At 33.7% G+C, this 21,294-nt stretch overlaps 1 protein-coding gene across 1 annotated transcript; it reads left to right on the top strand.

Annotated features, from left to right (window-relative positions):
• The first annotated feature begins 1,459 nt into the window (after window positions 1–1,459).
• Window positions 1,460–17,905, top strand: LOC125662279 (uncharacterized). The gene is made up of 5 exons (XM_048894447.2): window positions 1,460–1,525; window positions 5,944–6,125; window positions 9,805–9,846; window positions 14,350–14,416; window positions 14,793–17,905. The coding sequence occupies exons 2-5, from the start codon at window positions 6,107–6,109 to the stop codon at window positions 15,280–15,282; spliced, it is 618 nt and encodes a 205-aa protein (XP_048750404.2). The 5' UTR covers window positions 1,460–1,525; window positions 5,944–6,106; the 3' UTR covers window positions 15,283–17,905.
• The last annotated feature ends 3,389 nt before the right edge of the window (window positions 17,906–21,294 follow it).

Genomic DNA, 21,294 nt, shown 5'->3' with positions numbered 1-21,294 from the left:
TCTCATGCGTATGTCGATTCGATATATCACAGTTAACTCGAAATAGAAGTCACCACGGAATCGACCATTTTTGCTTCATTCTTACATATTTTTTGGAAGTAAATATTAACGGCAAATTGATAACTCAACTGTATTACAGACGGAATGATTTCAACTTCTCCATAGTCTACTTCACATATCTACGTAGCAGTTTTCCATTATTACCTGAATATGTTTACATATTTAAACTGCCTCGATACGCAAAAGCGTCTTCTGCATATTGTTAGTTTTTAGATCGAAACAAGCTACCGATAACCAAGTTGATAGTGATGGGGTTTCAACAGTCTCGTTTAAAGTCCACATTTCGTAAATCATGATTGTTATAACGATCTAGGTTACCACTTTAGCTTATCATTGGGTCAAATGCGGCCTCACATGTTTTATACAAATTGCAAGACCATTCTTGGCACATTGATTTTGACTACATATGACTCCGTTTACCTGATCAAGATACAAGGTTCACGTTTTGAATGTTTACTCCCCCCCAAGAACCTGATTTTACCTCATATATTCTATATTAAAAAAATATATTTTCCTTTCTTATGGCCACGTTGTCTTGAGAGAGATACGATTAAATATTGTTCTTTTATAATAACATATACTTTTTTATCCTCCATTAATGTTCCAACCGTACCACCGGGGTCATGATTTCAAAAAAATTAAACATACACTATGCCAGGAAAGTTCCATGCAATTTCAACTTCCCTGGCCCAATGGTCATAATGACTCCAACGTATTTATAAGTTTTTGTGATCATCTCTTGGAGGTATGGTATTTTATTTTAACAAACAAAAACCCCCTTCAATCAAGGATATTTGTTCCAAGTTTTGTTCCAAGTTTGGTTGAATTTGACAAAGTTATTCTGATTAATACAAATAATAAAATAACACAATTCAAACACCGTTATAGCAACACATTTGTCGGCGATTTTGTAAAGACGATTATATTGACTTGGATTCCTGGTCCATGTAAACTTTGTTTTTCTTTCGTCTGTTTATGTTGTATTATGTATATTAACATTGAATAACAAAATAATTCGATGAATTAAAGTGCAGCTTTCCGTCCTGAATAGCCATGATAACTCCAGAAATTGTTGTGTTTCTGTACTTCAATGTCAACTTTTGCTTACTTATCAGATAAATCAAATATCCACCATATCTTGGTCGTCACTTTTATGTAACAAAAACACACATATGTAACTTTAAAAGCACTGATGATATTGATATATAAAGGGTAATCTGTGTGATAAGAAGTACAACTTGTTCTGTTTCTGAGATCAAAGAGCTTTACAGTCGTTTCAATATCTAGGATCCGATCCTTTTCTGAGTATGACTGACATACTGCAGCTGAGACCTACATCAGATATAAAGTTAGCACGAAAATTATCTTCAAACTTATTATTTTCTTCATTTAGTTTTTTGCACCAAAATCGGATAACCAATATAGAGAATGACCCTTTCCTTGGATTGACCAGCTTACAATTCCTGTAAGTATATTGACAATAATGATCATACCTCAACAGTATTATGAGTAATTTATTGAAGGAGTTGATATAGTGCTAGACGACTGATTTACTCGGTTTTATGATACTTTGGAGGGAATATTTAGTAAATATTGTGGGGAAATATTGTCAGAAAATTTGGATTGTTATTTAAGAAGTAAATGTTGTTAGGAATCATGACAAAGACTACTAGTATTATTGATATCAATGAAAACGGCAAGATGAATATTAAATACTATCATTAACACATCAAAGGAAAAGTAAACACAATTTATCCTTCCGAGTTTTGTAAACGAAATAGATATGTTTCATAAGGAATATATGTATACATTTAAAAAATATGGAAAGAAAACACAGCAACCCTCTGTAAAGCTTTAGCGCTTCCATTACATCTTCAGAAGCTTTACTAAATATATACATAGCAGTATCATAGTAACAACGATTATGACGTCAAAGTAAGCGGGACGTTAAATGTCTATACTGTAAAACTTATACGGTACCAATTTTGATACACCAGATGCGCATTTCGACAAATAATGTCTCTTCAGTGATGCTCAACCGAAATCTTTGAAATCCGAAATAACTATGAAGCTGTGGAGCTAAATATAGCCAAAAACAGCGTGCCAAAAAAGTGGAGCCAAATTCGTCCAAGGATAAGAGCTATGCATCAGGGAGATAATCCTTAATTTTGAAATGAATTTCTAAATTTTATAACAGCAATTAAATATACATCCGTATTTTCAAACTAGTAACGAAGTACTTAGCTACTGGGCTGTAGAGACCCTCGAGGACTAACAGTCCACCAGCAGAGGCCTCGACCCAGGGGTCATAATGTAAAACTTATACGGTACCAATTTTGATGCACCAGATGCGCATTTCGACAAATAATGTCTCTTCAGTGATGCTCAACCGAAATGTTTGAAATCCGAAATAACTATGAAGTTGTGGAGCTAAATATAGCCAAAAACAGCGTGCCAAAAAAAGTGGAGCCAAATTTGTCCAAGGATACTGTGACGTCATGGATAGTGTACAGCAATGATCTGGAAAAGGTACGGCAAAACCATAGGCAATTATAAAAGACCATTAAGTTTTGGCTTTAGAATACCAATGAAGCGTTTTTTCTTTTCCCCGTCTCTGAATAACACTGGCACATCTGAGTTTATAAAATGGTAAAATGTCAAATCGTTTTTACCACTTGCACGCAACTAGGTTAAGGGCTTCCATAGTCAAATGTAGAATAATCATGGGGTGAAATTGCACCTCAAATTCACATGTATCATTACACTTGTTACGGTTAAACACCGAAACGAGACTACCTATATGTTGAATGTGACTGAGCTACCGTAAATTTCCGTCATGGTAATTTCCCGTGACGTCACTTAAATATCACATAACACTTTATTTTTGGAAAACAGCAAGATAGCCTACTTGTGAACACAAATTCAGGTTCATGCGGGTAACCAGCTGAAATTTGATTGATATACTCAGAAAAAAAATAAAAATCTTTAGCATGAACATTTTTGGGAACAAATGCATACTCAAACCAACCATGCTGTAATTTAACAATATATCAACAATCATCAGCGAATTACCGGGGTTGTCCACATTCTTATATTTATCATACCGTTAATATACAAGACAGAAATTTGTCTCCGCACTTTTCAAACTCATAAATATATCTAGATTATATCGCAGAAAAATTCATATTGTTTTTTTTATAGCAGATGAACCTGAACTTTGCCGCTGTTTCTATAGTATGGGATAATTTATGTATATGAGGGAATTTTTAAACGCATCAGTCATTCAGATTAGGGACGATTTCAAGGTCACAATATAATACGAAAATCACCTTCGTGCATACTATACATTTAAAATGGAGAATGATTTGATATCATCAAGTAATAATATATATATTATATATATACGCATCTGGTGCATCAAAATTGATACCGTATAAGTTTTACATTATAATCCCTGGGTCGAGGCCTCTGCTGGTGGAATGTTAGACCCCGAGGGTCTCTACAGCCCAGTAGCTAAGTACTTCGTTACTAGCTTGAAAATACGGATATATATTTAATTGCTGTTACAAAATTTAGAAATTCATTTCAAAATTAAGGATTATCTCCCTCATGCATATCTCTTATCCTTGGACGAATTTGGCTCCACTTTTTTGACACGCTGTTTTTGGCTATATTTAGCTCTAAATCTTCATAGTTATTTCGGATTTCAAAGATTTCGGTTGAGCATTACTGAAGAGACAGTATTTGTCGAAATGCGCATCTGGTGCATCAAAATTGGTATCGTATAAGATATATATATATATATATATATATATATATATATATATATATAAGCACTGAAAAGGCCACCCCACGGTTGGTTATTTAAAACTCAAATTTACAAGAGACATATATTACATAAACAAATAACACACACCAAAAAAACGACAAGTAGTGTGTGTCATTTGTTTATGTAATATATGTCTTTTGATAAAGACGAGGGTTGCGTCGAAAATTTGAGTTTTAAATAGCCAACAGTGTCGTGGCCTTTTCGGGGCTTTTATAAATTTCTTTATTGGCCTTGTATCTTCTCAGAAGCGACACTTTAAGAAAGTAGGGTGTTATTGGGTTTTCGTGCTTATATATATTTTGGAAATAGAATACAGAAAACCACTTTAAACATTTTTTAGAAATATTTCGACTCTGTTATCGGTCTTCATTTAGCAACGTAACGCAAAATTACATACAGGAACATACTAAGCCGTCACAGTAAATATTATAAACGTCAAAATTGATGTGGTGCAAAAAAAAACCGTATATGGTACCAATTTTGATGCACCAGATGCACATTTGACAAATAATGTATTATCAGTGATTATACATTATTGTGTGTTATATTTTTAAGTGAGAGAGTGGGTGTGTGTATGATAAAGTGTAATAACGTTGTGGTTTTCATATATCTTTATAGATCTTATCTTATTATATTTTTTATATTTATTCTAAGATTTATCAATTTCCTTATTGTCTACACAAAATCCAAAAGAATTTCATTGCATTCTGCATGATGTATATTGGATTTAGTTTGTATCACATTGACGTCATATTCATATTCAATGCATATATTTTGCATTTCATTGTTAGTTTAAGGGGAATACTAAAAAAAAAACTCAACATTTCCCCTTAAAGTTTTAACACTCGGCTGTCATTACAAAGATCTTATTAACTACTACAAGATATCATGATATTGAATTATATCTGACGTCTCTCGGAGTCCGTTCTTTACATATTGATATTTGACTACGGTTTACTCCGTCTACATGTTCAACACTACTATTTGGGGGGGGGGGGGACAGATGATATGACTTTTGCTGAGATATGCTGATGATTACTACAATTGTGATTTTGGTGCTGATAAGTTCTGATGATCACGGCTACTGATATTTTATTATCGGTGCAGTCTGTTGGGGTTAAACGTTTCTGATATTTACTGTGGTTTGTATTGCTGGTTTTGGTATTGATTGATAAGTATTCCAAAGTATTGTATATACTGAGACGTTTTGAGAAATGGCGTTGCTATTGGTCGTTTTGCTGGGGAAAAAATGGCCAGGGTCAAATAAACATAATGTGTATGCTTTTCTGAAATGATAATTCCTTTTATCCAAACTTATTGCGACAATTACAACAACACCAAATACTTATTATTTTTAAACTTCTGTAGGCAGATTTGCTGGTTCATGCCCTATTTATATAGATATCAAAAACTCAGAATATCAATTGAAATGTCATTCGGTATGTATCTGCCCAAAGTGTAAGTTTCAGGCATCGAATTGAAATAGAAAAAAAATAAACCATTTAATAAGAAATACATCCGATCCATTACTGGGAGTCATGATCAACAGTTGGGAAATCCTGATCTATGAGGATATCGACCGTTCTTGTACAATGTTATTCTGACAATCGCTAACAATATAAAGCTGAAAAGTATTAAATTGTAAATATAATATAGAATAGGTCTTCATGTTTGTGTTCCTCTTTCTTTAGTGATATGTCTTCGAGTAAGATAACCATTAAAGGGAATGGTACAGTGCCTGGATTGACCAGCTTACAATCTATGTAGGGATTTATATAACGATAACTTGAACTGAGGAATGATTTACTCGTGTACTTATCACAGCATTTGATATTTTTTTCGGATACTGTATTGTAGAATATAATTAGCTGATGAGCAAGTATATATGTTGCAGATACAAGCATTACTGTCAAAGTGGTTGGATTATTTGAATTATTCTTTGTTGTAGGGAATGAAAATTAGGAATGACTGAAATTTCTATCAACATTTCTAGTTGGCGAATGGTAACATCTACATTTATCAAAAATATAATCTACTTGGATTTCTGTTTGCAGGTATATAGGAGATAATCCGTTTCATTGTGGTTGCTCTTTGGAAGCCTTCACGGTATTTTTGCAAAGCAATCTTACACATGAATCGCCAATCTTTAAAACCCCAGAGTGTAGCATACCTAGTGTTCTGAAAGGTACGAAACTGATTGACATCCCATTTGAAGACATGAACTGCATAAACTCAGGTACGTATGTTACTATGTCAGTTATGTCAAACAGTAATTTCTAAAAGGTTTCAACATTTTAACCATTTTGAAATTTTTTATATTTATTTTGTTATATTCTATCTATGGCGTTTTCTATAATTTATGAGAATAGGTCTAGTTTCGGATTTACCGCACTCTCAGAAACATTGTTACGGACTTCATTATATTGTGTTACTTTTCTGAAAACCTATTAAGACCACAGTATATTCATATATGAGAATCGAATATGTCCTAAGTATACCAATTTCCTATCCAGGAATAATATTCACATATCACAACCGTTTTCTACAGCAGCATTTAATGTATGATTCATTATGTATGTATGTATGTATGCATGTATGCATGCATGTATTTATGTATGTATGTATGTATGTATGTATGTATGTATGTATGTATGTATGTATGTACGTACGTATGTATGTATGTATGTATGTGTGTATGTATGCATGTATGAATGTATGTATGTATGTATGCATGTATGTATGCATGTATGCATGCATGCATGTATGTATATGAATGCATGGGTACATACATACATACATACGCCATGCATCCATGCATCTATACATCCATTACATTTGTTTAACAGTGCTAAAATGCAGAGTGATCACCACTGATCATGAAAATTCATGACATTGCCATCGTCGGATACTCCTGGCTTATCTCGTCTTCTACTCATCACTTGATGAGTAGAAGATGACATCTGCCGTGGGTATCCGACGGTGAAAATTTGCATTACCTGTAGAAATGATAGATCATGAATATAATTTCAATATCAATTCCTGTGCTAATATTCAATGTATACCGACTGCTTTGTGTGCTAAGAGGGAGGGAGTTATACGAACACGGAATCTAGTAGATACATGTAAATAAATCGCATGTCAAGTACAACATTTATTACACCATCCTTTGATTTTGTGGATTATCCAAGTTGTACCCTTACATGCAGCATTCCATCACATTTAAACTGTTTAGAAATATACACTAGGTTCACTAGTCATATTATGCTCAGGACCAGTCGCAGCAGGCTAAAGGTATTGTAACTGGGGGGGGGGGGTCGCGAGTTCGAGCTGCACTCATGTCAAGGTCACGTAAAACCTAAGACTCTAATATAGGTAGTGATTATTCCTCGAAACGCTTGGCATTTAGATGTGAAAATCACGGGTCTTTTGGATATGGCCTCAAAACTGTCGCGGCTGGCACCGGTACGTTAAAAACGTTCACTGCTACGGTCCTGAGCATAGGTCTAAATTTATGGTACTTCACCTACAGCTGATGATGTCTCAATATGAGTGAAACAATCTCGACGGAACGTTAACAGACATGGTCAGAAAGTGGGGTCACTCTCTTTTTAAAACACCAAAGAATTGTCGGAGCTTTTTTCATTTGCGCATAGGAATTTGGCAATTTTACATTCTTGAATATCAATTAGTGTCTCATGATAGAAAGATGAAAAAAAAGATTTAATTCGATAGAGAAATCAACATGAATTCTAATCAAGTCTATGGAAATAATTTTGCCTAAAAACAGAACATTTTGCCAAATTCTTATAAATTTATTTTTTTCGGTGCTAAACGTAATTTGATTTACAACAGTAATTTATTAGGATTTATCATTTCAGGAGAAAAAAAAGTATTATAGCTTATAACACTTCATTTTAGCACTGGATGTTACTTTGGATGTTTATGTCACTGCATTCCCATACTTCTAATTTGCATACAATATCAAAAGTTCCAATACATACTATATACTTTTAAAAAAGTACATGTATCAGTTTTATTCATGTTTTTTTCAAACAAATTAGTACGTCTGTGAAATATTGATTAGTCTATTAATTGCAATGAATAATGTAATTAAATTGCATTGAATGAATTGAGTTATAAATTGACAACATTGACTAGTCAAAGTTGCACAAAGTTAACTTGTGCATTATAATGCTAATCATGATTAAATGATCATAGTGACAATAAAATATTGATACCCGGTATATTTTAAGAATTTCAGACTTTGGTATGTTATTATTCTTATTATGTCTCCGAACGCAAAGTGTCGGAGACATACTGTTTTTGCTCCGTTTCTTATTATGTCTCCGAACACAAAGTGTCGGAGACATATAGTTTTTGCTCCGTTTCTTATTATTCTTAATATTATTTTCTTCTTCTTATTCTTATTATTGCTCTTCTTTAGTGAGAAATTTGTCCGACCGATTTTGTGAAAGTGCTTCGACAGATCCACTTCAAACTTTGTGAGGTGATAGAGGGTCATTAGGAGGGGTGCAATCAACTTTTCAAATTTTCAAAATGGCCGCCGTTTCAAAATTGCGGCCGAAAAACGTCAAAAACTCAAGGTTGTCGGATTTCAATTAAATTATATTTCTAGGATAATTTGGTGACCCCTAGTCCATTTCCACCATCAATTTTTGTTGAGCCGCCATTTTCAAAATGACCACCATATACCGACATATTTGAAAGTGTAAAAATATCTACAACATTTGGGTTCTGGGGTAAATGAAGGGTCCAAAGTTCATCTCTAGCATCAGTATTTCCTTCCAATCTATTTTCAGATGTTTCAAAATGGCCGCCATTGTAGAAAATGGCGGCCAAAAAATCAAGTCCGTCGGATTTCAACAAAATTTAGTTTCTAGGTTGAGTTTAGAATCCTGATATGGCATCAAAATCATTTCTGACATGGGGAGGTGTTCGGAGACATTTGTTCTGGCATCCCAACATAGTTATAGCTCGTTTGTTTTTAAATATAGCATGCTGAGATAATTTAAAATACAAATTTAGCATGCTAGCTTTAGAAGCAAGTAAGAATAATTATTAAATTATAAGAGAGAAATATCTACATATATTATAATAGTAGGTCGCCATATTTCACCGTATTATATATAGATAATGTATAACCTTGATAATATGATGTATGGGGTTTGCCTGCATAGATATTGGTAGTTATTATCTATTGAGTTGAAATATTGTGCAACATACCACTACATGTAGTTAATATTTTTCTACCTATAGATAATTTTACTTTTTCTTAAAATTAAGGATTTTGTTTTATTTATAGTTATATAATTTCAATGGTTGCTATGGTTACATTATTCTAGTGGAAATAATTCCTATGGTAACTAATAGTTGACATAATGTCTGTATGGTATTTTTATAGACAATGTTGACAAAATGTGTTCTTAATAAATAGCATAGCATTGTTTAGAATTGATTTCAAATTGTGTACATGATTAGAAATGTTCCGTCTAAATGAATGAAATTCTCCAACATAATTCATCATATTCGTGAAAACATATCTCTAGAACTATGCAATATAAGACCAAACAAATTCCAATGCGCACTTAGGCTTAGATGAGTGTCATTTTAAAGCGAAAATCTCATTTTCAACCAAAATAACATGACTAGTCACATATAGTAGTAAATTAAATATTTGTCTCAATTAAACATAAAACAATGAGATTGTGATCTAAATTACTAAATTAACATCTAAATTGGGTTGGTCCAGAGCAAATTCAGTTACATATATTTCATATCAGTTACATATATTCTGTGTCATTTAGGTATATTGTACATCCGTTCCATGCATATTGTATCAGTTACATATGAGTTTGAGTAATATTTAACATTAACTCAGAAATATTTTCTATCAGTTTCAGATCAAAACATAAGAAGCGAAAGGACTGTTGTCATCCGTAAGTTACGGTTTTGTGATTTGAATGAAAATAATAACAATACTGGAAATAATAATGATGATGATGATGATGATGATGGTGATAACAATAATAATGTTGATAATAATAATAATAATAATAATAATAATGAGTGTACTGGTATACTACAAAACTCAGAAATCGCAATATGAACTCCTAACCGAAGATAGTTACCTTGTTTAAGGTGAAGTAATATTTGATATAGAGCACAGCAAAATCACTATATATTTCACTACCCACTTCTGCCACTGTCCGGTGTTAAACTCATAATCTGCATAACTCAATATGTTAATAATGTGCGACTACTGCTTTAGAGCATTTAGGCAAGTAATTAAAACTTGATTTTGATGCTAATGAAATGTTCCCATACTATCAACTGTTACATGGTCATTCATAATGGATATTTGATGTAAATTCAGATGCATGCTGCATTTGAAATATTTCATATGATACACAAGGATTACATAGACTCTTGATCAATCATAAATCCATATATGATCATATGTATATGTAAATATTTAGATATACATATGCAAATGAAAAAAAGCATGGACTATTGTTAGATTTTATCACTCTAGATAAAACCATGTCTTCCTATTATAATCGGTAAAGTTGCATCAGATGCAGCAACCAATTTGAACAAATTATTAATTATGAAAATTACAAATAGGCCCAATCACAGTGGTAAAAGTAGAGGTAGTGGTAATATAAATGATGGTAGCGGTTGGTAATAAAACTAGTGAAAAGGATATTGGCGGAATGCTGAAAATGTACTGGTAGTAGTTGTTGTTATTTTGATTATTGTGGTAGCAGTAGTAGATATAGACGGTGTGACACTAGGTGTATTCAGGGTGATAGTGGTAACATTGTGGTAGTGGTAACATTGTGGTAGTGGTAGTAGATATAGAAGTTGTGACACTAGGTGTATTCGGGGTGATAGTGGTAACATTGTGGTAGTGGTAACATTGTGGTAGTGGTAGTAGATATAGAAGTTGTGACACTAGGTGTATTCGGGGTGATAGTGGTAATATTGTGGTAGTGGTAGTATATATAGACGGTGTGACACTAGGTGTATTCGAGGTCATAGTAGTGACATTGTGGTAGTGGTAGTATATATGGAAGTTGTGACAGTAGGTGTATTCGGGGTGATAGTAATGATATTGTGGTAGTAGTAGTATATATAGACGTTGTGATACTAGGTGTATTCGTGGTGGCTGTAGTGCTATTGTGGTAGTGGTAGTATATCTATAAGTTGTAACACTAGGTGTTTTCGGAGTGATAGTAGTGGTATTGTGGTAGTGGTAGTAGATATAGAAGTTGAGGCAATAGGTGTATTCAAGGTGATAGTAGTGATATTCTGGTATTATTAGTAGATATAGAAGTTGTGACAGTAGGTGTATTCGGGGTGGTAGTAGTGATATTGTGGTAGTAGCAGTAGGTATAGAAGTTGTGACCCTAGGTGTATTCAGGATGATTGTAGTGATATTGTGGTAGTGGTAGTATATATATATATATATATATATATATATATATATATATATATATATATATATAAACTGTGACACTAGGTGTAATCGGGGTGATAGTAGTGATATTGTGGTAGTGGTAGTAGATATATAAGTCGTGACAGTGTATTTGGGGGGATAGTAGTGATATTGTGGTGGAAGTGGATGTAATAACGAAAAATATATTGACGTAACACATCAATTTACAATGATTAAATTTGAGAAACCTTGGCTTCTGTTACATGCAGTATAAAACATCAGCCTGTTCAAATGCATGTAGTTGTTTCTTTTGAAAATAATCTCGGTAGAGAAAATACCTTACATAATTGAACCTTTAATTTTATGCAACGCTTTAAAAAATTAATGAAAAAGTTAAGTAAGCAAAATCTGGCAATTCTTATAAATCTTACAAAGAATATAATATCAAAAGTATGCTAAACACGTAAACCTGAAAACAGCAGCAGTGGAATTAGTTTAACGATTAATGTGAAATATCCGTACAGCATTAGACTTAATGACGAGTTGTATTTGCAAATCAGATAAATGGGCAAGTTCAAGATAACGAACAATCACAAAACGCCTGTAAGTAATACAGAATAGAGAGTTAGGCAAATACGGATATACCGGAGGTGGGATCAGATGTCTAGGAGGAGTAAGCATTCCCTGTCGACCTGTTACACCCGCAGTGAGCTATATATTTTGACCAACATATTTATCCGTAGTTAAAATTAGTGTCTAAAAATAGATATGACACACGCCAGACAGCATTTGACCCTAAGTAATTTGCGAAATGTTGATTTTCATCAAATCAGCTGAAACCCCTGTACTGTTATTATGTTTATCAGTAGCCTGTCTTGGCTTACCGTGTTTGCCCAACTCTCTATTTTACATTGCTTGTAGGAGGTATGGAATTAATCACTGCTCATTACATTTGCCTTTCATCATACGATAGTCGCATATTAAAATCAACCAGGAGACGTACGCACATAAACGTGTACATAACTTTCATTCGAGTAAAATGGGATATCATTTTCTCACATTATCACCAGTGTGAGATCAACTTTACCCATGTGAGACAGCCATGTGAGGTTTTTATGTCTCACACTGCTGCGACGTCATTTGATTGTGACGTCATATATTTTCTATGATTTATGTTACACGGTGAAGATTTATGCTACACAGTGAAGTAAAAATATTTTGCATTGTTATCTTTAAATTTTAATGTAGTATAGCTTTCTGGTGGACAACCTTGGTTTTTTTAGTTTACACTTACAGTGTAAACCATTGTCGGGTATGCTTTTTCTGCCTATCTAATTAGTTTTTGCATCGAAGTTCAAATGAGGATTTTGATAATCTAGAATTTTCTGAAAGCTCCTAATTTTATGCACTAAACTATACTTAAAATGTGAGAAAAATAACCCTTCCTTATTCACTCGTGTGGGATAGGGGAATTCCACCTCTGGAACAAGATTCACTGTCTAGGACTCGGTAAAGCCTCGTCCAAGACTGCGAATCTTGTTCCCGCGGTAGAATTTCCCTATCTCACATTCTTACTAATGAAGGATTCTATTAATATCATATACCTAGTAGTGTATCAGCCCTGATAAATCTATGTTGTCTAGGGTGAGACAGCTGCTAGTAGGTAGATACTAGGCGATGGATAAGCTGAACTCCCACTGTTTACCATGGAGTTGAGTTGTTAGTTTGCCGTTAACATTATGCATGGGAAATCCTCCAACTATTTTGTAGATGTGCAATCTGGGTTATATCAAATATATGTATGCACCCAACCAAATGCTAATATATAACACGCCCTCAATGTTGTTAAATGTCGAGTTAAAAGCTACAGTGAATCTGAACGTTTTTATTCATTATTGTGCGTTTATTGTATGATCAATTTCAGAATAGTGCGTGGAATCAGAATAGGATGTAAGAAATGAATACTTTGGATAACTTATCGCAAGATATGAATATTTACGAGTTCTACATTTATTGATTAAAACGGTTTTCTATGATATAAAAGAAAACGTAGCTAGTTTGGCATGAGGAATGTGGTGTAAATACTAAAAAGTCATAATTTGTTACGCGTTTTAGGAAAAAAAAGCACATTGTTAAATCTTACTCTTCCTTGCAGTGAAAGACGACCGAAATATGACTGAATGATATCCGAATTATAACTCAATCACCACTGGCGAAGTACTTTTCAGTCACATTTTAAATATCATTTGTTACAAATCAGTTCACTGAATGACAGGAACATTTCAGTCAAATTTCAGTGGCCATTTGCTTTCCTTTCCGTGATCGTTCAGTAAACTTCGAGTGAATATTCAGCCACGTTTCAGTGACCATTCGTTCGAGTTTCATTGAAAAGTCCAGTCAACTTTTAGCAACTGTTCAGGCAAATTTCAGTGTGTATTCAGTCAAATTACGTTTCAATGGTAATTCAGTATAAGTTCATGGAATATTCATCAAATTTCAGGCAAGTTTCAGTGACTATTCAGTAAAGTTCCATTGACAGTTCAGTCAAGTTGTAGTGGAATTTCAATTAGGAGATTGCCATGTATTAGTGACCATTAAGCCGTAAACACTGAGTAATTCGTTTCTTTTAGTGACCATAATGTGTATATTTTAGAGTATATTCTTGTGTCTTTCACTAATTGTTCAGTTGTGCTTTAGTGAAGTACGGTTTATTTTATTTAGTAATAAGTTCTCTTTTAGCTACATACAGATGATAATCCAGATATTTTTCTGAATGTATCTTCATCATCTCCTTCTTTGAAATTCACGAAACGTTCTTTGGTTTTATTTTGCAAGAATCAGTATTTGATTTACACCATATTTTCTATACGTCAGATCCCTGATTATCACAATTATCAATTTGAGGATTTTTTTCTTTAACAACCGTTTATTCTCACTTACATTCATCAAAAGATGCATCGTAAACAACATCTAGTTATAAATGTTTCCATTATTTATGCAGTATCTGTCGGGTTTGTCCTAGCTTTGGTTGCCACCATTTCCATTAGTGTTGGAGTGCAAAAGTTGAGGTAAGATACTTTATTTTTCTACATTGATTTAAAACTGAGATGACAACCATTGCATAAAATGTCTTTATAAATGTCTACATTATCAACAAGTTTTCTTAATGTAAAATTTATACGGTACCAATTTTAATGCACCAGATGGGTATTTCGGCAAACAATTACTCTTCAGTGATGCTCAACCGAAATTTTCGAAATCCGAAATAATAAACTTCTAAGAGCTATTTTAGGGAAACACAAAGTGACAAACACTGGAGTCAAATTCGTCTAAGGATACGAGATATGCATGCGGGATATAATCCTTAAGTTTGAAATGAATTTTTAAATTTGTTCACAGCATTTAAATATGCATCTAATTTTCACCTTCCAATAAAATCAACAGAATCAACATTTTACGGGGAAATACAGAGCAAGTACCAAACATTGAACAAAGAGAAGAGAATTACGAATTCGTAATGCACTACCCCGAAGAATCTATCTACCTAGATCCGGATTATCATACCATGGAAGAAATCAACGACAGATATCAACATCTCCGAGATGATATCAAGGATATTGATGATGAGAGTGGAATGGAGGGTCTTAACAGACAATCTTATGTACAGCCCAATGATGTGGTTATAGGTGCTATTAATACAGATGAGGAAGAAAATAGAGAAAATCATTCTTATTTAGATGTCTTGGAATATCCAGAAAACTCATCATTTACAGAAAACGAATGCGTTAACGTTATTGAATCACCCTCCAAAACATACGATGACGGGTCGACAACTGAGTGGGATAGAGATAGTACGTCAGAGGCTATCTGTGAGATGTCCGATATCAATCAACAAAAGACAGCAACTATCAATGATGATGACAACTCTAAGTAATATTACATTGTTGAAACACAAATTGTAGCAGTCAAAACAATGCAAATGGAGTGACATATATGCCAGTGTTCGACACAGCAAACGATTGAACATACTTGTAACCAGAAAAAGCGACCTAGTTTGCTATACAACTCTTGAAGTTGGTCGGGATATGCGTTTACATAATTCATATTTCTAGTATGAGTACTGTTAGAACTTCTTTGGTAACACTGTTTTTCTTAGGTTAGATGATCAGATCTTCGACCAGCCTGTTGATATATTATGGTCCTTTGTTAACTGACCTGTTTTGAGTTTTTATGAGGTGGGATGTATTCAAAAGTATCTACATCAAAAAGAGATTTTGCTGTGACTTTCAACCCGACATTCACATGTATCAACGACGTTTTATCTGTTAACAATAATAATTTTCATTAATATTTCGATTCCATATATACCAATGAACTTAAAATTGAAAATATCGCATCCGCTTCATACCTAAACATTTTATTGGACATACATGTTAATGGCAACCCTAGAACTCGACTTCATGACAGAGAAGATGACTTCAGCTCCATCATTGAATACCCATATTTATGTTGCAATATTCCATTATCGCCTATATGATGTTTATGTCTTTCAAGTGATTCCATACAGAATACCTATTTCTGTGTATGATCAGATTAGATTTTAAATTGAGTCGGATTACGGAAAAGCAACTTGATTTTACAGGGTATTCAACACAGCAGCATCATTTAAAGTCACAAACTCGATGGGAGTTACTTCGGTTTTGTATTTTTGAGGTTTGCAGCAAATTGAACATCTTAACATTCAAACTTTTATAAATGTTGTCTATGGGGACACATTCAATCCGAGATGGTTCAAATTTTGAAATGAGTAATATTTTCATTCGTGTAACCAAAACTTTTGGATGGATCGTTTATAGCTGCATATTCTAAAGTGATAGTCCCACATGTATAGATTCATTCAGATTTCCTTCAGTGTTGACCTATATTGTTAATTGAAGTGGGTCAAAGGATGGATGTCTTGATTCCATTACAGTCCATATAACGATGTTTGTACAGTGATGAACTTGATTATGATGATGTATTTGATTATGTTTACAATCAGAAAAGCTTTATGTCAATGTAATAGTGTCATTTATTTTATGTTTAATATTTTGGCAATTGAGCTTATTATGCTTATATATTTAGCTACTGGATTTTAATCATAGTAATGTGCATGGTACTGTAAAACTAGTGTACAGAATATGTACCGAGAGTGTCATGTTTTACTGAAAATTGTTGTTGGTGTTTATAATGGCTGAATTTAAAAATATGAAGGGAATTAAGGACATTAAGGAAGGGAATTAAAATGAAAATTTTCAAAACCAGGTCCTTTCATCGGCATACATAGCGTTTGGTATCATTGTAATTGTCACCATAAGAAAAATGATATACGTATCAAGAAAGAATGAAACAAGAAGCTATTTTGAAAATGATTGTTTAATATGTGTATTTAGCCTACTGGACATCTTCACACCATCTGGAGGGCCACTAACAACCGCGACATTTATTTGCCCTCCCCTTAGCACTTGTCAGTAACTATTAGAACCCAAAATACAAACCAAAGGGAATATCGCTAATTAGCAGTACGAACACAAATGGTCAGTATCAACAACTGGATATTATGGATTATAATAACATATCAGCATCAAAAGCACGTTAGCAGTCATTTTCAGCAACTATTAGGAAAACGTCATTCTCAGTACAATGTCCGTTGTAATTTATTTATTTAGCTACATTATTGTGATTCTTTTCTGTCATGTAAATTCAAAAAATAGGTATCGTGAACACTCACAGTACAATTTATGATTTCACCATGTTCATATTTAGTATTCTTTTGTGGCGTCTGTGGCCTAGTGGTTAGGCCGTCAGACTCACGACCAAAAGGTCATTATTTCGAGTCCTGGCCGTGGCAAGGCTGACGTTGTGTCCTTAAGAAAGGCACTTTACATGAATTTCCTTACTCCACCCAAGTGTAAAAGGGGTACCTGGCGATAGACAGTGAAATATATTGTTAGAATGTTAGTGTTCGAGCGCTTGAAATGGCAGCTTGCACTGTATGCTTCCTAGGGGGCTGAGAAAGTTCTAGATTGATATAAGGCCTGCCGGGGTAATAATGTACATTGATTATTGTAAAGCGCTTTGAGCAGCATACGCTGGATAAGGCGCTATATAAACCCAATTATCATTATTATTATTATTATTATTATTATTATTATTCCATATTTTCGTAGCAACATTCCATGATCACCTGTATGAAAAGTGAACATATAGCATTCATGTATCTTATGTGGTTCGATACGCAGCATCTTCGTATGTGTATGTTCAATTCTTAAATAGAGATAGGCTACTGACAAATAGATTGATGTTACAAGGGCTTAAACAACCTAACTTCAAGTTAATATTTATCTTTTTTAATGACATGGTCTGTTTATTGTCATTAATTGATATTACTATATGTGAGTAAAAAGTATTTTATTAATCATCACCCTGATTTGCTCATAACTACTATGGCGCTGCTATCAAATAAAAGCTGGAGTGTCTCATGTGGATTTCAATAGCCAGCACTTTGAAAATCATATAGTAGTTATAACGATCTCCTTTGTTAATAAAGCGTGGCATTGGATTTAATGCTGTCTGGCGTATCTCATACCAATTAATATATCACTCTCTAAACAATACAACGTCCGTATACATAATCGAGATATGGGGCTAACAGCGGATATATCTGGTCAACAGGAGATACTTACTCCCACTCTGCACTTAATGAAAGGTGAAGATAACTTTAGTATATTCAAAGGTTCGTCTTTATTCAACTTATGTTTAACTTACAGTTTTGTATGCTTTATAGTAGTTAAGGTTTTTACAGCCCAGTAGCTAAGGAATTAGTTATTAGCTTGAAATACAGATGTATATTTACCTGCGTTTACCTGATCAGGATATATGGTGTGACTGTTCGACAGGGTATGCTTACTCATCCTAAGCACCTGATCCCACATCTGGCGTGTCGAGGGGTGCGTGTGTGCCCATCTATCTATTTTGTATTGCTTATAGGAGTTATGAGATTCATATGAAAGGTGAGAATAACGAACAGTGTTCGATTTTATGATTCAAATAAGCAACGCAAAATAGAGAGTTGGGCAAACACGGACCCTTGGACATAGCAGATGTGGGACGAGGTGCCTTGTTAACGAGGAACATGACTGTTGGAAGACCTGATCACCAAAGATCACCAACATATTGTCCATGAGAAACATCAGTATATTTTTTTTCATTTCAACTTCAGAGTACTTGTGTGTCGAATCACAATGGCGTTTAACAAAGTATATTTTGGACGGCTGATCAATGGATTATGATATTTGGGTTTTCCATTTTTGTTGAAGAAGCAAATGACTATGATGATAAAAATTCTAGTCTTAAATTTATCACGAGGAATGGTAGTGTGAAGTGTTGAAAAGTTATACTTTTGATGTCGTTTATTTATTATTATTTTTTTTGTAATTTCAAGTTCACTAAAGTTCTTTCTTAAGATCTTTTTTGGAATTCACATTTGATTTACACTATTTATAGCATATGTTGCTGCACAGTATGTTTAAAGTCTGTCCTTCACAGCTGTTAATATTTTCGTGAGGAACAAATATAGGGGCTCAGAAATGTTTTTTAATGTAGTTTAGGGATCGAGTATAGGTACGGTAACGTATATCCATTCGATACATTGACTGGAATAGTTAGTGTGTCTAAAACTGTAGCATAAAACATAAAGCATGAACAAAAAACTGTAGCATGATTTTGAAGAATTTCGTCTTTTGATAGGACAGTTGGAGTATACGCACGATTGTGAGGTGAAAATGAAGATGAAGATGGGATTGTAAATGCGTTTTTGTCAATTAGCCGGTGATATTGATTTATTTGGTATTTTCTGTATTAAGATATTCCATGTATAATGAAAGGATAATGAACAATTTTGAAGGATTTAGATCAACATAAAGGTTTATTGTTAAATAATTTAATTCTAATTGTATCCTTGTCTCTGATTCGTCAAATTCCAATTGAGGAACGCAAGTTACTTTTGTATAACCAGGTTTGGTATGGGGACACACCCCCTTGACAACCAGATGTCGGAACTATTTTCTTTTCTCTCTCTCTAAATGTACAGCACAGCACTGTTTTCAGCCTTCTATGGAATAGAAAGTCAACGTACATAATAAGATACTTCGGTTTGATACACATGTTGTTTTGTCGTTGTCAATATTAGCATCTAGGCCCATTCTTGTACGCAAATCACTTTTGTAAAACATCTTTCTTTGTATGTATGGTCGAATAATACTATTAATAGATTAAAACAGAGATATTATATTCGAATCAAGTATTTGCCAAGTAACCATTACCCTGTTCATTTTGAAATACATCTCTCACTGGGGAAAAGGACGGAGGTGGGTTGTTTCATGCCTTGATCCGCCTTTCAACAAAGCAAACAAACATACATACGTCACATTTTATCACATGACTTCAGATACATTGACCTGTGGATCGCTATTTGTTACTTGCTTACATATTTTCTTGTGTCGAATTTACTATTAGCGACAACATTGCATACAAGGGTAAGTTTTCGTTTAGTAGAAGTTTTGACAGAGTTGAAAGCCGTAAATTATTGCATTTTCTGATATTTGAAGATTTATTTTGGGTAGGCCTAAACAATGCAATTCCCCGTATTTTTTCAATCTGTCGGAGATGAGGGACTTCAAAGTTGATCTTTATCTCTAAAGTGCAGCGAAATACACATTACATGGATAGTCTACACATATTTTCCATCATGATTAACTTCACTTTCGGTACAATACGTTGATAAATGGCTAGGCTCCGTAGAACTAAGATTAAAGATGGCGATATTTGGCTTCGCAGCTAGACGTACGCTTCGTGCCACTGTTGCTAAATAAATCATTGCGCAGCTTGGTTGACTTGTATTTTCCCGAGTTTATGTACATTTTGATAAACGAAGGTTAGCATCTTTGTCTCTTGCATTGAATTATAAGGAATTTCTTTAATTCTGGGGCAAGTTATACGAGTATAACCTGGTTTGGGTCAGTTTACGCTTTTTTATAATCCGCTTCGGGATATACTCGTATAACTTGCCCCAGAATTAAAGTCATTCTTTAAATAATGATGAAAGGGAAACAGATGAAATTAACATGACTGGTAAATGATTAGAAGCTGGTCTTGTTGCACTTACTACTTTTTGGAAGAGTTGTCTGCCCTTTGTATAAATAAGAACAATCTAATTTTCTAAAAATGTGTGTGGTCAATGATTAATTTTATTTCATATTTTCATAGAAAAAAGTGTATGCAACTTTCTACCAAAAAATTAGTATGGAAATAAAATTTGATTTTAAAATATTGTAATAAAACATGATTTGCCCATATACTTCAATCTTAAAAATTCTAGATGAAATAAATCAAGCAGTAAACAGAATTTTGAAACTTTCTATGGTGTATTATTTGTATTTGATGAACCCTTCAAAATGATACCATGATTACAAATAGTCCACCATCCATTTATTAGACATGAGATATGGTCATTATACATTAAATACCTTAAACTCAGGCCGATATATAAATTACACTACCTCATTCTATATACCCAAATACAAATGGAAATAATTAGCCTTTGGGACATGATTTTTACAAACACAAACCTGCACTATGTCAGACAGCTGTAAATTTGAACTTGTCTTGTCTAGTGGTTCTTGAGAATAAGATTAATAAAGATCTTATCCTATATGTGTTCATATAAAACGTTCATTTCGCATTAATGCTCCACTGTACCCCAAAGACCATGGATAAAACAAACTTGAATATGCACAATATCAGAAAGTTTTCATGTAAATCTGGACTTCTCTGGCCATGTGGTTCTGGAGAAGAAATAAAAAAGCAATGTATCAAGTTTACAGACAGAGAAATGAAGGACACATGA

This window comes from Ostrea edulis, chromosome 8 (genome assembly GCF_947568905.1).
Source record: "Ostrea edulis chromosome 8, xbOstEdul1.1, whole genome shotgun sequence".
In the NCBI taxonomy this organism is placed as follows: domain Eukaryota; kingdom Metazoa; phylum Mollusca; class Bivalvia; order Ostreida; family Ostreidae; genus Ostrea; species Ostrea edulis.
This window is presented reverse-complemented; position numbering and strand designations above follow the sequence as displayed.